At 52.2% G+C, this 16,377-nt stretch overlaps 2 protein-coding genes across 4 annotated transcripts in view; one reads left to right on the top strand and one right to left on the bottom strand.

Annotated features, from left to right (window-relative positions):
* Positions 1-2,647: 2,647 nt before the first annotated feature.
* On the bottom strand, positions 2,648-9,012 carry ANAPC16 (anaphase promoting complex subunit 16). Of its 2 annotated transcripts, none has more exons than XM_059850964.1 (4): positions 8,876-9,012; positions 7,059-7,216; positions 5,075-5,149; positions 2,648-3,394 (listed from the first exon to the last, which is right to left on the bottom strand). In XM_059850964.1, the coding sequence occupies exons 2-4, from the start codon at positions 7,198-7,200 to the stop codon at positions 3,279-3,281; spliced, it is 333 nt and encodes a 110-aa protein (XP_059706947.1). In that variant the 5' UTR covers positions 7,201-7,216; positions 8,876-9,012; the 3' UTR covers positions 2,648-3,278. The 2 variants fall into 2 exon arrangements, with proteins under 2 accessions (XP_059706947.1, XP_059706948.1); XM_059850965.1 differs by having other exon boundaries at positions 8,928-9,004.
* The window catches only part of ASCC1 (activating signal cointegrator 1 complex subunit 1), a 34,767-nt gene continuing 27,039 nt past the window's right edge, over positions 8,650-16,377 (top strand). The window contains exons 1-5 of one of the 2 annotated variants that reach the window (XM_059850962.1): positions 8,650-8,807; positions 10,362-10,486; positions 11,574-11,673; positions 12,505-12,602; positions 13,791-13,969. In XM_059850962.1, the coding sequence (XP_059706945.1) occupies positions 10,378-10,486; positions 11,574-11,673; positions 12,505-12,602; positions 13,791-13,969 (486 nt within the window). In that variant the 5' untranslated portion in view covers positions 8,650-8,807; positions 10,362-10,377. The remainder of the gene's footprint in view (positions 8,808-10,361; positions 10,487-11,573; positions 11,674-12,504; positions 12,603-13,790; positions 13,970-16,377) is intronic. The other variant, XM_059850963.1, reaches the window with a different exon arrangement.

Raw genomic sequence — 16,377 nt, 5'->3', positions numbered from 1 at the left:
CCCCGTGGGCTACTGCTATGGAGGAGTCCCTGGCTTCATGTTTTTTCCCAAAAAGTTGCACCTAGGTAAATTTACACACTGTTTTGTCACACTGGGCTGGCACAGACACCGCTGGGATCCTCTGTGTCCAAGTAACAGAGGGGCTGAGGCCACGGCTTTTTCTGTGCCTGGTGGGGTGGGTGTCCTTCACAGCGGCTCCCTGGTGGTGGCTGGGGGTGACAGGCACACGAGGGGTGACCCTGCATCCTCCGAGCCCGTGGGCATCTCTGACAGGTGAGCTTTGGCTGCGTGGGACGCGGTGGCAGGTCCCGGCGTGCTGCTGGCTGGGCAGGTCTGTGCCACAGCCAACCCTTGCGGGCCCGTCTCTCGGCCCTGGGACAAGCAGCTGCAGGAGCCGGGCGGAGGAACAGGGAACAGGGAACAGGGAACGTGCATCCACGAGGGCGGCGGCCAGATTTTGGCAGCCGGGATGCCGAGCGCCGGATCGAGTGCCGGGTCGGCACCGTGTCCTTGGCAGGGTGTGGGCTGTGAAACTCATCTCGCCTTGGGTGCTTCTGGGGGAAGAGATGGCAGAGGGTGTTTCTGGGGGTGCTGCCCCACACTGCTGCATCCTCGGCGATGGGAGAGGCCGGCCCGGTGGCGTTCTGCCCGGGCAGCGAGGCGAACGCGTGCCTTGGCGCCGTGGCCGGCGGTGGGGCCCCGGCCAGCGGCGAGAGGAGCCGGGGAGGGGAGGTGTGAGCGGGCCTTGTGCCGGTACATAACGTTCTGCTGCGAGCACCCACAGGAAAACCAACAGCCGCTCTGAACGAGGCTCTTTGTTCGGCTCTTTTTTTATTTTCCCTCCCCTCCCCGCATCAACTTCTTCTGGCAGCTGCCGGGCTCCCTCCCCCCTGCGGCCCCCCGAGCTCCCGGGACCCCGGGGCGAGGGGGACGTGGGGCTTCCACACCCCCAAGGAGAAATTTCCACCGCTGGCGCAGCCCCACCGATCTGCAAAGCAGGAAATAGGTTGGTTTGGGAATTTCCAGCTGCCAGGGAAAACCTGGGTTTGGAGGAGGGGGAGCGTGGAAGGCTTTTGCCCGTACGGATCCCTCCAGTTCTCCCTGCCTTACATAAAGTGTTTACTGAGAGGGAGGAGGGAACAGCCAACAACATGTTTTTGCATTCGTAGTACTGTACAGGGTGAACTTTTCACTTCCTCTCAATGGCTCTCACACATGTGTCTATTTTGGTGCTGGGCACACATACAAACACACCATGTACAGCACGGAGCTGGGGACGTTCCCTGCTCCTGCTCTGTCCCAGCACAAGAAACTGCTGCAAAACAAGCAAAGGGAGGAGGGCGAGGGGGATAAATCTCAGCCCCGCTGTGCTCTGGATCTGGACGGGGAAGTCTGGGCAATGCTTGGGCACTGCATCCCCTGGGCAGAGCTGCAGGCACCGAGCCCCTGACATCCCAGGAGGGCTGGCAGGGTGGAAAAGTTTCCCAAGTGGAGCAGTGAAAAGGAAAAGCTCTTTCTGCGCCTGATTGTGCTGGGTCAGCGAGCAGGGGTTATTGGGTGTGAGCGAGGGAGTTTGGGGGATCTGCTGCTCCGCTCCCAAACCCCACAATGATACGGGCTGAGGATTTTCGGCAGGTTTGGCCAAGGTAGATGTAGGTGGCTGGAGTGAGCAGGATTAAAAATAGATACCACCGAGCCAACAAAGAAGAGGAGGGCTGAAGCGCTCCCTTCTTTCTCGAGCAAGCCCATCTGGGATGGAGTTTGAATCCCGCCTGCCGTCACGTTTGGAGCGCTGCTGGCCGCGGAGCCGCTGAGTGTGCAGGAGGCCCCCGCAGAGCAGGGCCTGGCAGCCCTCCAAGGCTGGGGAGGAGGTTTTCCGGGCTGGGGCCGTGGCTGGGGCGGCCAGCGTGGGACAGTCCCAGCTGAGCTCAGCCCTACGTGAGAACGGCTCCGGCAGCCGCGCGGTGAATTTCCACGGAGCTGGAATTGCGACTTCACCTGCGGCTCAGGCAGCGTGGGGCTCTGGATTGCCCACAGCTGACTCTGGCACTGGAACTGATTTATGCACAGCAACAAACACAGAAGGTGGCTGTATGCTTTTCCCCCTCAGTTTTAGCTAATTGCTGGTGATCTGAAATGGGAATGGATCCCAGTTAATCTGTTTCAATGCAGATGTGGCTGGGCTGAAATAGTGAGTAAAAAAACAATCATCTCGTAAGCGAGATGTTGAAAATGGAAAAATTAGGCATCTGGAGCAGTAAATCAAACAATTGCTTGCATACGGCGCTGCTCCTACCCCCTGCTGGCCAGCAGAGCCATGGGACGAAGGCTCCCATCCATGGAAAATCAACATGTTGAAATGGTTACGCCAGAACATGAAACTCCAGTTCCCTCCAAGAACAGAAGTGAAGTACAACCAAAAAACAAGATGATTAAAATGGATGGGTTTAAACCAGGGTCTTCTCCTTAGGCTGAGTTAAACCAGGATTCAAATCTGACTTAAATCAAGCTACTTTTGAGCATGGTTTGGTTCCTTTCACATTGAACTTCAGTCTACCATCATGACAGTCGATCTGCCTCTGAGCTTCACTAAATCTCCTTAACTCCCAAACAGCTGATTGTTTCCCTCACCAGACCAGATAAAGAGTTTCAAAGACAGGGTTACTTTATTGTCACAGAGAAATCTAATACAGAACAAAGAGGACAAAGTTTCAGGGTATTAAAGACAGAGCAGCGTCCTGCCAGCGCTACCAGAGAAACGGCGATGAAGAGGGAACGGCTTGGGCAATGGCCGAGGCACTGCTGGAGGAGGTGACAACGCTTGGCCCCTCACCCAACCCTGGGACAGTTTGTGTCCATCCCCCAGAAGGATGGCAGGGGCTGAGGAGTGCTTCTGGCATTTGCTCCAGAGGGTTTCCCCGCTCACCCAGTGCTCCAGCTGCACTCCGGTGGGAACCCGGGTTGAGTTACGAGGTCGCCCTCCCCGCAGCCACACTGTCCGTGTGCCCCCTCTGTAAACAACACGGAGATTATCCAGGGGCTGTACAGCTGGTCCTGCCTTCCAAGTTACAGAAACCAAGCCTCGCCAGCTTGTTACCACCTACAGAATCTCGTCATTTCTGTTTATTGGCAGCTTTACGGGGGATCCCCACTCTCAAAAAAACCCGAAGCCCCATCCTGCTGATGCAGCTGTCAGCATCTGATAGATGGGGGGAGTTTTGAAGCCAGGCCAGGGAACGTTTTTCTTCTGCTCCCTGACAACAGCGATCCAGACACGCTCAGCCTGAGGAGGGAGTGAATCCCAGGAGCTGCTCTATTGGCTTGTACCTCCACTCATCTGCCTCCAGCTCTTCCACCAGACCGGCAAGTTTTTCCATCCTTGCAACTTGTTGATCTGCGAGGAGTTCAAAGGTAACTGTGGTTTGCAATGGCAGTGCAATTAAACCTCTCAATTAGATGCAAATTCCCAGCTGTCAGTGGGGAGCAGGGCAGAATAAAACCCACAGAGCCCATTTGAATTCAAACCCACTCTGTGCAAACAGCAAGGAGAAAGCAGGGACAGGCTTTTCTGCCCCAGTGTGTGTTTACCCATCCCTGCCCGTGCCATGTACATTCAAGTCCTAACAGGGAAACATCAGGCCCATTAGTGTATGGGGGTGAAAACAGGATGAAGCTCATTTCATAAAGCATAAATATTTATAGTGCAGAAGAACAGAGAAGTTCAGAGAGGGCTTGGTCAGCCCATGGTAGAGCTGGGTGCAGCAGGAGGAACTGTGCTTTTGATGAAGGTCCTCGGAGGAAGACCTGGATGAGTGTGGCAGAAAGGCTCTGCAACCAGAGCCTGCTAAGGAGAGGAAGGTCCCCAGACAACATCTTCCTCCTAGGTTTATTTATAACCAGTTGGGCACACAGGGTCCATTTTCAGTTAAATGTGCTGCAGTGGTGCAGAGATGGGAACATCCCTTCTCCCAGCTCTGTTGGAAGTCTAATGATGCTGTAAGCTCACTGCAGCCTCTTGGAGAGACAGCCCAGGGCTAGCAAGAGGCGTAACATAAACTGTGTGTGATTTATGCTGACTGCAGCAGTGGGTGCTTTGAGAGGGACTGCTCTCACTCCACCTCCTGCACCCTTTTGGAAACTGTCAAACAAACAAGCCAAAAAGTGATGACCTCGATCTTTTTTTTTTAGGCCCTCCACCTTTCTTACAGAGAGAAAACAGGGAGGTGCTCCACAGTTCCAAAGGTTGGTGCCTATTGGGGTGCCAGGCTGTGTAGCAGCCCCTGGTAGCTGCAGCCACAGCAGAGCTCTGGAAACAATGGCTGTGGAGTTCAGCTGTGCTTTCTGGTGCAGAAATACAGGATCAGGGCCTTGCAAGCTGTTGCACACCCCCACAACCGGAGGAGGACAGGAAACCTCTCCACTCAGAGACAACAGGTGGAAGTACCATTCTGGCTGACAAGAGGTGGGGACCAGAAAGGATGTGACCCTCAAGCAGCAGACAGGATCTGCTGCTGGGCTCTGTGAGAACCGACGCTGTGACACAGCCCAGCCCATGGCTGGGTCACAGGCACCTGGGTGAGGGCAAAGGGCCTGGCAGGGAAGCAGAGGTTCAAACAGGACGTCAGGCTGTTCCCTGGGGAGGCAGGGAGTGTACTCAGCCCTGTCACGCCACACCACGCCACGCCACGCGTGGCCGCCTCCCGAGTGACTCTGGAAACCTCACTTGACCCTGCCAGGGCCACAAGGGCTCAGCAGAGAAACAAAGGTGGAATGGAGCGTCCCTCTGCCCCAGGCCAGAGAGACAGTCAGCGCTGGGCCGAGATCAGAGCGTGGGCGTTTCCTGCCCAGAACCTCCTCCTCCCGCCTCACCTTGTGCTGCCACACAGCCATGGAAAAACAAGCTTCGGGAGGCACAGCCCGTTCCCACCCCGCCTCTGTGGGCTCCCAGCGCTTTGCATAGGGCTTGCAAAAGGGCTCGGTGCTGGCCTGACTGAGCGTTCACTCTGCTTTCTTGTGGCTGACAGCCCAGAGCAGGTCAGGCTCTGTCCCCAAGCCACACGCGGCCGGCGCTTACCGTGCTTCACTTGCTTCAGTGTTGATGCAACCTGAAAGCTGAACACAGACTCGCAGAGGAACCTCTCAGAGCCATCTGTAAACAGAAAAAGGAGATGGTTGAACCCCAGAGTTTGAGGCTGAGCAGCCTTCAGAGTCCCTGACCTCCTATTTTTATGTTTGAGGTGTGGGTTCACTCTTGCCTCGTTTTGACACTTTCCCCTGTGCTTTCCCCTGGGACCCTGCGTGGGGCTTTGGCTGGTTCGTGATGCTGCCTGGGAAGACATCCCAGGAGGAATTTTAAATAGAAATTTTAGCCCATTTTAAATAGAAGTTAAGCTAGGGAGAAGCCAGGTAATGTTATGGCAGTCTCTGATTCCCTCAGGGTTCAGACGCTCGTGTCCTTAGAAGGCTTTAGGATTTCCCACGGGCTCAGACCATAACCCTACATAGAGTTTCAAATAATGTGTATCTTGCCATCCAAGTCAGTAACTGATCATGCAAGTGACTCAGAAATAAAACAATCTGGAAAACATAGCTAATTGTGTACCAAGCACTGACATAGTTTATACTGCCTCCTCTAAAAAATCCCAAAATACCTAGGGGTTTATTTAGAAACAAGCGAGATAGCTAAAGTAGCAATAAAAATCAGTCAGCCAGTGGGAATTTCTGAAGAGGAAACTGCAGCTTCTCCACTGGCAGCTGCCTGATGAAAGAATGAGTGTGTCACCTCTGGTGTCAGAAATTCAAAAGCCAACCTAGAGCTTCCTGCAGCAGGGACAGTGTTTGGTTGCTGCTGCCACCCAGAGCAGGCAAACTGCTGCGTTCCTGGTAAAGAGGTCAGCCCAAGGCACAATCCATTTAAAGCTCTGTGCCACAGCAATGTGGAGAGCAGTTTCAAAGAAAAAACTCTGAAAAAATCTAATCCAAAGCTGAACTCCAGGGAAGAGCTGGAGTTTCACAGCGCTCAGAGCTTCCTCCTACAAGTGCTGCCCCAAATACATTGTGGAGACATCAGCAAGAATTTTTTCATGGAAAAAACATTGGAAGGGGCTGTCCTGGTAGGTGGTAGAGTCACTGTCCCTAGATGTGTGCAAGGAATAACTGGATGTGGCATTCAGTGCTCTGGTGCTGTTGGCAAGTTGGGGATTGGTCACAGGCTGGACTTGATGGTCTTGGAGGCCTTTTCCAACCTATATGTTGGATTCTCTCTTCTAACTCCCTGTCTGTCCTGCCAAGTGGCTCTCAGGAGGAACAGCTGCCTGTCTATTTGGTAACACGAAGTACTTCATTGCTTTAATTTGTTTTGAGGGCTTGTTAAGTTCTGTGAGCAAACCTTTAGTCATAATTACTTCAATAGCCTGGCATATGGGCTCTAATGTGTAATAAAAACAACCCTTCAACGGCACAGCCATCAGCTCCCAGCTGCCCTGTGCTGCTGTAGGGACACTCCAGCCTCGGCCCCAGCCATGCCACGGTGACAAGGGAAGTTCAAGGGGAGCAGACAGACCCCGGTTTAACCCTGTCACCTGAAGGACCTGCCCTTCCTCCCTCACCCAGAGCTTGCTGGCCTTCTCCTTCCACAATCCCGATGAAGCTGGTGGCAGGGCTAGGGCACCCAGATGCAAGCTGGCAGGGAGACAAGCTGCCTCCTGGACTAACCCGGTCAAATCCAACCCAAACAAAGAAAATTACTACTTCTGCCAAGAAAAATATTCCTGTCTCAACCATCCCCGCAGCAACCCCTGCCCGACATCAAAGGATTAGCTAACAATGAGCAATTAACACCGTCATGCTCCTTTCAGGTAGATGCTTCCGGGTCTGAAGTGTTGTCATGGAGATAAAAAGCAGGTGACTGTCAGAAAAATCACTTCTTCATGGACTGGTGGGAAAGCCGGGACCAACCAAACCCCGGTGCTTCCTTTCTACCTCCAGCTTTTGCCAGCGGGGTGGGAAGTCCAGCAACCGGAGGAGGAGTGGGGAAGGAGAAGGGCAGCAGCAATCACCTTCCAGCATCTCCCCAGCTCCTTTGGGATAAGTGAAGAGGGCTTTGCGGGGCGGCGCCAGGTCCGAAACGCTGAACCCCGAGCCCGTCACGGAGCTGCCGCTGACTCCGCCGGCCGAGGAGGATGAGGAGGAGGCTGCCATTGCACCCCGGCCCAGCCTGCGAGGACAAAGAGCAGGAGTTAGGAAGGCATCTTGGAGTTCCCCGAGAGCCACAGACCTCCGAGGAGGGATGAAGGCAGTGAGGGGCAGGATGAAGCTGCCCCAGAGCGTCCAGCCTGCCCTGCGTGTGTGGGAGAGCTGCCTGTGCCTGCTGTGGGGATGAGCACAGAGCTGTCACACCCCGAAACTGAAGGTAACCCCCGCCCCGACCCCTCGGAATTCCCCCGGGAATTCATCCAGAGCGTGCACAAGAATAACAAGGTGCAGGCTGCTGGCCTGAATTCACCGGCCTTTAGCTGCCCTGGCACTTGTCCCGCGCCCCAGAGCCGTAAAAGGCGGGGTTTCTTTCCTTTTTTTCCTCCTCGTTTCCAGGAGCACAAACACAGGAGCGCTGCTGCCTCATAAAACCTGGAAGGCTGCGGGACTGCCAGTTCCAGCGCCACATCCTGCAGGGAGCCACGCCGTGCCTAACCCGCAGCAGCTGCTTTCTGCATCACTCCAGACGTGCTTTTGCCTTTAAAACACTGCATTTGACTTAAACTGGCAGTGCCTGAGGGTCCATCTGTCTGTGCAGCACAATTCCGGCTGCCTCTGGCACGCTCTCTTCTCAGACTTGCTTTTAAGAGGTGCTGGGATTATCACGACATGGGAATTCAAACTCCTCATGTCCCTCTCTGATAGTACAAAAGGTGTCACTTGGCCCTTATCAGTGACAGCACTTGCTGCTCCTCCAAATACTTATAAGCACTTCCAAATTATCCTGCCCATTTCATTTATTTGTTATCATATTTAGTACACTGCTGCAGGCTCTGTAGGGTACACAGACAGTGCCCTTGGAAAGCTCTTGAGGGTTTTGTGGAGAAAATGAGGTTTTAAGACCTTAAAGCCCATCTCATTCCACTTATCCCAGGGTGCTCCAAGCCCCATCCAGCCTGGCCTTGGGCACTGCCAGGGATTAGACAGCCACAGCTCCTCTGGGCAGCTTGTGCCAGGGGCTCACAGGGAATATTTTCTTCCCAATATCCCACCTAACCCTGCCCTCTGTCAGTGGGAAGCCGTTCCCTTTGTCCAGTTCCTCCATCCCCTCTAAGTAAATTTCCCAAGAGTGCTCAATGTTACTCTGTGCAACGCAGAAAACAGCAGCTCACAGGAGGCTGGGGGCTTAAGGGCCGTGAGGAAAAACGCCTGCATAAAGCAAACTTTTCTTTTTGCCACGCTACACCCAGCAACACCTCCCTCAGCAAACCCTTAGGCTCAGCTCCCTGCTCGCAAGGGAGGTGTGACGATCGTTTGAACTGAAACGATGCCAGCCGGGGCTCGCAGACCCGACAGATTGCTAAGTGTGGCTGCAGGGGGTTTATTTTAAACAAACACAGAGGAGAGGAGGCGGCAGGTCGGGGCGATGCCTGAGCCTGTTACAGGAACCTCCAGCCAACGCCTCAGGCGCCTCAGGAGCCGCCATCTTGGGGGCGGGGAGCCCCGCGCTCCCGCCCCTCGGGGCCACGCCCCCAGTGCTCATGGCCACGCCCACGCACAGGCCACGCCTCCTCCGCGCCCTCCTGCCCATGGCCCCTCCGAGCCGCTTCCCGGTGAGTGCGGAGCCCAGGCGCCGCCGCAGCCTCCGCCCTCCCCGCGCGCCCAAGCCGTCGCCCTTCACCTTCCGGGCCGCCGCCGCCGCCTCCCGGCGCCCCCCGGTCCCGTTGCCGAACCTTCTCTCCTTCAGCCGGGAGCCCGGACGGCCGCTGGGCGCGGGCGGCGCGCGTGGCCGCGCTCGCTGTGCATGATGGGGCGGGGCGCGCGCCACTTCCGGCGGGGGGGGGGGGGGGGGGTGGAACGGGAACAAAATGGCTGCAGTGGCGGTGGGTACAGGGCCGCTTCGCTGCTCCCGCCGCCTTCCTGCTGGGGTGTCAGTGTAAAGCCCAGGGGTTCTGTTACTGTAGTACCCTCGGCTCCCCGGGAATTTGCGCGGTGCGGATCCTGCCGCCCTCCCCGGGTGGCCTGGAGTCGGTTCGCGCGGAGCCCCTCTGGATGCTGCCCTGAGGAGCCGAATCCTGCAGCCCCAGCTGCGCTTTGCCTCCCGCTGTCACTGCTCGCTTTTCAGGAGTCCTTGTGTCAAAAAATTGTGACACCAGTGTGTTAAAAATACACACCCCCCAAGAAAAAAAAAGCCTGGTTGGAAGCAAAAGCCCCAGCGACTGATTTTTCATGGCTTTTCCCGTCATTGTGCCTAGTTGGCCTCTGCGCTTCTTCCCTTGAGCCACACGAATTTTTACTTTTATTGAAGTGTAATGGTTTTTATTATCTGTGTAAGTTCACATGATTGTGAGTCATTTCCAAAGGTGGGGCTCGAACTGAGGGGAGAAGTATTAAGATTAACCTTCTCAGCCTGATGTCACTCTCTGTGATAAATGCTAGTTGTTTCTGAGGCAAGCTCCTAATTTTTTCCTGTTGCGTTGCAGTGGACAGGTGAACCCTCTGACAAAGGTGAATTTTTTGGTGGAAACTTTATTTTCTGAGTAGCAGATTCTGGTTTAAAATTGACATAACCAATATTAAATTAACCATGCCAGTAAATATAGAAATTTAATGCTGGAGATGTGAAGTCTCTGATAGAACACTGCTGGCTCTGTGTTCTAGCACCATTAAATGTTCTCTGCTCTAAACATTTTTAACTCAGTGCCAGCTAAAGCCCAAGGAAACTATGAAATGTCACATTGCCTGAGGTTACAGTGCCTTTAGCTGAAACCTGTGAGTTTCAGAGTTAAACTGCTTAAATTTTCTGTTTCTACTTGATTGTGCTTTATGTACTTGTGACTTCTCATCAAATTACTCTTTGATTGAGACACATAAGATTTGAGGAGGTGTTGCCTTTCTGAAGAGTCTACACAGAGGAGCTTTTAGCTCAAGGAGGGGAGGTTGAGATTGAATATCAGAAAGAAATTGTTTTCCTGTGAGGGTGGCAAGGCCCTGGCACAGGTTGCTCACAGAAGCCCCATCAGAGCAACCTGGGATAGTGGAAGGTGCCTATGGCAGGGTGTTGGAACGAGCTGAGCTTTAAGGTCCCTGCCAACCCAGCGTGCAAGGAAACACTGAAAGGAGCTTTTCCTTGGCCTGGGTTAGCAGAGCTGTCTGTGTTGTTGCAGTAGGAGGAGGAGCAGGATGGATGTGCTGCGGCCCCCCTTGATAAGGATCGGGGGGCGAGTGTACAGGAAAAACCTCATCCGAGAGCAGCCCTTCCCACATGAGGAGGAGGAGGACTTCTGTGCAGGTAAGGAGTGATGCTCAGGAGGTGTAGACGTCAACACCAGGGACCTAGGGAGCTCTCAGAGTCACCTCTAGTGCCTTTGTGGGCACAGAGACCTGCCCATGTGGTGGATCCAGGTGTTCAGGAGGGAGAAAAAGGTTTTGTGTTGGTCCCTGATGATCTTGCTGCCCAAAGTGGAAGCAGTCCCAGATATCCCAAGTGGGTTGGCTGACTGTGGTGCTGGCTGTTCAGTTTGCCTGCTGACTGTGGAAGAACTCCAGGAAAAGGAAAAACCAGATGAGCTGTGTAGATCTGTTTTTCCCAGGTTTCTTTCTTTTCCTTACCATCTTTATTTGCAGATATGGCAGCTGCTTGCTAAAGACCCTCTGTCCTTACAATGTTTGTGCCTTTAAAACTGGCCTTTTGGGGACAAAATTCTTGCTGTCCTGGTGTGTTTTCCTCTGTCTTTCTGCCTGTATGTTTGCTGTCGTTGTGTGTGAGTTCTTGTGGGCACAGAAAAGCTCCAGTGTTATTTTTCAGATGGGGTGTGGCATTAGTGTCCTGTTTCTCCTCCCACATTACCTTCCAGTGGATTGCACTAAGCTTTAACCAGGTGCTTTCCATTCAAATGCATCCCTCCTTGTCTTGGAAAGGTAATAGGAAGCATGGATTCTCCCAGGGTGTCCTGTTTGATCTGAGATCAACCCAGCAGCCTGCGGATGAAAGGTGTCTTTCTAAATCACTGGCTTGAACCCTCGGACCAAAACTATCCTCACCTTTTACCTGTCTTCTTCTGCAGCCTTAAATTTCTGAATTGGCTGCCAGAAGAGACCATTCCCACTGTGTGGGAATTGTACAAACTCCAGCTGAGAAAAAACCTGGGCTGTAACTACCTGCTTCCTGCGCCTCCCAGCCGCAGCATTTAGAAGCTGTCATTACCTGTTCCGCAGCTGGTAGGGAGGTGATAAATACAAAGCAGTTATCCACAGCAGAGAGCAGCCCGTTCCTTCCTTCATTTCACCTTGAGAGAAGGCTGGCAGGAGACTGTTGTCCTCCATAAAGCACTGCCAGGCTTGACAGAGGTCTGGGTCTGAGGTGATTTTCCCGGCAGGCCCCGGCGAGTGTGCGGACGAACCCTGCGATGGCTTCGTGGTGGAGGAGACCGAGCGAGGCTTCCAGTGCCGGCTGGAGGTGCCCAGCCCCTTGTACAAGTGAGCCTTTATTGGATTTGCAGCCAGCTGGGGAAGAAGTTGAGCACAGGATGTTTCTTTTTGGAGGTTTGGATCTCTGGGATGTGCTCTGTGCTCGGGTTGGAGTGCTGGGGAAGGGGAAATTGGCAGCGCCTTGAAGTGCAGTTGGGCCTCGCTTGACTCCTCACCGCCCCTGGTAGGGACAGCAGGTGGTGCTTGCTGGCTGACAGGAGAGGCTTTGAACATCTCATCCCTTGAACATAAAAGCATCAAGGAGGCTGGGAGAAGGAAGGGGAGGAAGAGCTGGAGCGAGCAGCCTGGCAGGGGGAAGTTTGTGGGAGCTTTCAGAGAAAGCACACACGACTGAAATTGGCTAATGACTCCGGTCCTTTGTTTACTGGGGAACCTGTAGTATTCAAAGTTTTATCTAGTTGTTTTTGACAGTTTTATTAGTTAGATAGTTTTGCTGAAATATAGAGAAGGAAAAGTGGTCCATTGTGTATTTGGATGCTGGCAAATGACTGCCTTGAGCAAAGCAAAAAGCAGAAAAAGACCCTTTATTTCTTCCTCAGCTGGGATAATGGGAAAAGAGATAACCCAGTTGATGGAGAGCATGTGGTGGGCAGAGCTGTTATGGACCTACCAATTTATTTTAACTTAAACTGGTTTTAAACCATAGCTCAGCATTGTTCCAGGCTGGACATGTGTGAAGTCCTGGGGGTCACCTCTGTGCCTGCATGTGGAGCTGGGTGTGTGCATCCCTCTAGCACAGAGGGTGCAGCTCTGGACACACGTGATGGAGAGTGGCCCAGTGTCACCATGTGAGGGAAACTCTTGCACTTTCTCCTCCAGGTACATCATTGGGAAGAAAGGGGAAACCAAGAAGAGGCTAGAAACAGAGACTCGAACCTCCATCAGCATTCCCAAGCCTGGAGTGGAAGGAGAAATTGGTGAGTAGGATACACAAAATAGATGTGATTTTATCTGCTCTTGCACAAGCACAATTTAAGCAGGGACGGGGTATTGGAGGTGTTTTCCCTTTAATTCCTACTTCTTACACAGCACTGACTCACTTTTTGGCCCTGGGAAAGTCACTTCACTTTTCTCCTGAGCTTATTTTTATTGTCTATAAATCCTTATTAAACAGTGTTGGGTTTGGGTTGTTTTTTTTTTTTTAAAGTAATTTCTAGGCCTTAAATGGCTTGAGAACTTGGGTCCTGAATGTGTTGCCTTTTTTTTTCAGTTTTGCTTTTAAAATAGTATTCCGTCAATAAGAAACTGAAATAAACATTCAGGGAAATACCTTGTCTGTCTGTGTGCAAAATAAACCTCTGCACATGCTTTAATATGAGAAGGGTTGAGATGACATTCGTGACTTTCTGGTGCTGGCACTAGAGCCCAGCAGTGAGAGCAGGGCTTCTTGTACCATATGTTCGTTCCCTTTCATCACTTCCAGGGATTTAAAAAGAAAGGAGACCTTGCTCATCAGGGCTGACCCTTGTGGGTTCTGCCAGAGTGGGTATTTGGAGGGTTCCTTAGGGCATGCTCCAGAGATTACTAAAACAGGGATGTTTGTGACAGAGCTATGAGGAGGAAGTGCTGGGAGAATCCCACTGTGGTGCTGCACAGGAACTCGGTGGTGCTTCTCAAGGAGTGGGTCTTGACTTCTTCCCAAGAACTGTGAAGGACTGTTAGGAAGGTTGAGAGATGTTGAAAACATGGAATTATAGGAAGCCAAGGAAATTTTGCTCCTTGCTGTTCTTTCCTTTTGAGCTCAAGTGTTCTCTGTTTGGTGCCTTGAAGTGCATGCACAAATAACAGACAGTCTTGATCCTTGATAGATTTTCATGGCATTTTCACTCTGATTGCCTATCTGAAAACATGGAATAATGCTCTAGAAATCTGAAGGGCTCTCACTTAGTGTTTTTTAGGCACTCAGAGCAGAGGCATGCTTCTGATGGCATCATCCTGTCTTTGCTGAGCAAAGCACAGCCGCGTCAGGCATTTTAAGTCAAGCAAGGAGTCTGGCAGGTTTTTCAGTGCATGGCTGGGGGTTTTGATTCCTGCTGCTTCCTTGGGACTAAAATCAGAGAGCTTCAGGGAAGCGGGGAGGCTGTTGATGCTGTGTTTGCCTGCAGTGATCACGGGGCAGCAGCGGAGCGGGGTCATCTCTGCGCGGACGCGGCTGGAGGTGCTCCTGGACAGCTTCCGCAGGAGGCAGCCCTTCACACACTTCCTGTCCTTGCCTCTCAACCAGCCTGCCATCCAGGAGAACTTCCTGCTCTTCAAGGAGGAGGTGCTGCAGAAGTGCTCAAAGGTAGGGATCCACATGAGGATTAGAGTGCTGTTTCATATATTGGGAGAGTTCTTTGGCATTTTCCTTGAAAATTTTCCTTCCTATTCCGTTTCCTAGGAATGCATTTTCAATAGGCCTTTTACTTAAGCTAGTGGGTCTGCTGTGAATTTGTTGAGTGCTGTTGTGAAATTTTCTGAAAAGTGGAATGGTTTACTTAGATATCCTCCCATCTAGAAAAATCTCTACTAACAATTCACTAAGTTTCAAAAGAGGGTTGGGGTTTTTGTTTTTTATAGGAAAGTCACTAAATAATGTGGTGGACCTGTCTACGTTTTATATGATTTTTACATAACCATGAAATGAGGTAAGAAGTTACAAATTTGCTGCTGCTTCTGTTTTACTTTCCTTTTGGCTCCTGCCAGTGAAGGAAGATGGGTGTCATTGCCAGAGCTGAGCGAGAAATGACTTGGTAGCACATGCCATCCTGCAAATCTCATCACTTCCCTTCTTCCCCAGGAGACTTTGTGCTGACAGCACTCCTACTTGCCTTCAGATCTTGTGTTGGGAGGAGCAGGAGATAGTTGGGCATAGGGAAATGAGGAAGAAAATGAAGGGAAAGCTCTGCGTTCCCTGGTTTATTTTAGTGAGCTTCTGGGCTGACAGAAGTGGTGTGTCAGTGCCCAGGGCTGGGCTGAGGAGAGGGAATGGTGTTATTAAATTGCCATGTCCTCTGTTCTGCTGCAGGACATCTCTGGGCAGGAGAGGGGTCTCTCTGTGACTGCTGCAAGTTGCATTGCAGACACACTGCAGGGCTCTGTGGGCTGATACTCTTCACTTTCACGTCCATCACTTCTTCTGGTGCCTTGCTAAGGGGAAAATACAATCTTGTAGATAGCACAGTTTAAGAAGTTTAGTTTCCCGTGTCTTCATGCCATGGGTGTGAATTATCTGACATCTGGGGAGATGTGAGTTCTTGCTCAAGTTCTCATGGTCACTTGCACATCAGTTTTTGCATCTCCAAGAGCAGAAATGAGCTGTCTTTGCAGTCTTGTCTTTCCTGGCAGTTGGGATTTAAGCCCCTGTTCTCCTGCCAGCTGCTTAATTCCTTGACACCTTAGGAGCTTTCTGTCACCTGACATTAAATACAGCTGAAATTGGCCAACAGTTCCAGGGATTAGCCAGTGCAATGCCCGGAGAACCTTTCCCTCAGGCCAGGAGGATGATTTCTCCTCATTAGCCAGCAGCACTACATTTATTAAAGCTCACCTTGATTAAAGGAATGCCCTGCAGGCAGGGGGATGGAAACATTAGCCTGGGGCTGGCATCAGTTATGGCCTGGCTCCCTCTGTTGGTTTCTGGCTCCAGTCCTTGTGTGGGACACACCAAGGTACAGTGAGAGAAGCAGCTCTTTGAGGGGCTGGTGACCTGCACAGGGCTCTGTAGGGGCTGCTTGTGTCATTGGCTCTGGACTGAGGCTGCTGCTTTCAGCATGGGCTTTCTCTTGCCCTTTATGCCCTTCTGCCTGGGCTTATGGCTGCTGCAGTCCTTTCACCTGGCCTTCCTGGAGATCTGGCACTGCTCTGCCTGAAGGCTTGGCATCCTGGACTCCATATATTTGATCCTCCTCCTCTAGCTGTCTGCCAGCAGGTCCTGTGGATCTCTGTGGTCCCTCCCTATGGCCTTGCCTGCTGCAGTATCCTCAGTGTGTCCCATACAACTGCTGGCTTGTGGCTGCCCTGCTGTTGGATGAGTCTTCCAAGCATCTTTCTAAGGACCTTTCTAAGTCCTTTCAGTGTCACATTTCCAAGGTGTGTGTTTTAGCCACCTTTGTGGGCAGTGCTGTTCCTCCAGTGTTTTTAATCCTGCAGCACAACAGGCTCACCCAGGACCAGCCCTTCTCCCTACAGAGCACTCATTTTTCCTGCCTCCTTGGTGGGTTGCATCTCTGCAGCCCTCCTCCACTGGTGATCCAACTTGCTCTCCAAACCCCTCCTGATCTTGTCTGTCACATTGTTTCTCTCTTGCTCACTCTTTCTGCATCTCTGGGGGGAGGGGGGTTGTCTGCCATCTCTGAAAAACATGTTCACAGACTTTGTGCATTCCTCAAGTGCTGTCAGTCACGTTTGGAAGGGGCTGCCTGCAAAACTTCACATGCTCCTTGTCTCAGAAAAGTGCAGCAATCCGGCCTTGGTCAGAGAAGTGTTGGGACCAAGTACTGGCCATGTACATCTTTCCTCCTCCTGCCTCAACTCAGAAAGTAAGAGGTATTCAGGGGGTTGCATATGCTTAGCTTAGGAATATATAGTGCTTTCTTTTCCTGCCCTTCCTTCTCCTGGTATTAGCAAAAGGGTTTCTAGATATATTTATTGCTTCCTGTTAGTTGGAGGAGTACAGTGCAGCCTCGTGCCTCTCTCAATCACTCCTCCAGC

This window comes from Haemorhous mexicanus, chromosome 7 (assembly GCF_027477595.1).
Source record: "Haemorhous mexicanus isolate bHaeMex1 chromosome 7, bHaeMex1.pri, whole genome shotgun sequence".
NCBI classification, from domain to species: Eukaryota; Metazoa; Chordata; class Aves; order Passeriformes; family Fringillidae; genus Haemorhous; species Haemorhous mexicanus.
This window is presented reverse-complemented; position numbering and strand designations above follow the sequence as displayed.

Excerpts from the sequence above, each read along its gene's own strand:
- ANAPC16 (XM_059850964.1), bottom strand. The coding sequence starts at position 7,200 with ATGGCAGCCTCCTCCTCATCCTCCTCGGCCGGCGGAGTCAGCGGCAGC. Across the intron at positions 5,150-7,058 it reads AGCTGGGGAGATGCTGGAAG|ATGGCTCTGAGAGGTTCCTC; the intron begins GTGATTGCTGCT and ends TTCTGTTTACAG. Across the intron at positions 3,395-5,074 it reads ACTGAAGCAAGTGAAGCACG|ATCAACAAGTTGCAAGGATG; the intron begins GTAAGCGCCGGC and ends AACTCCTCGCAG.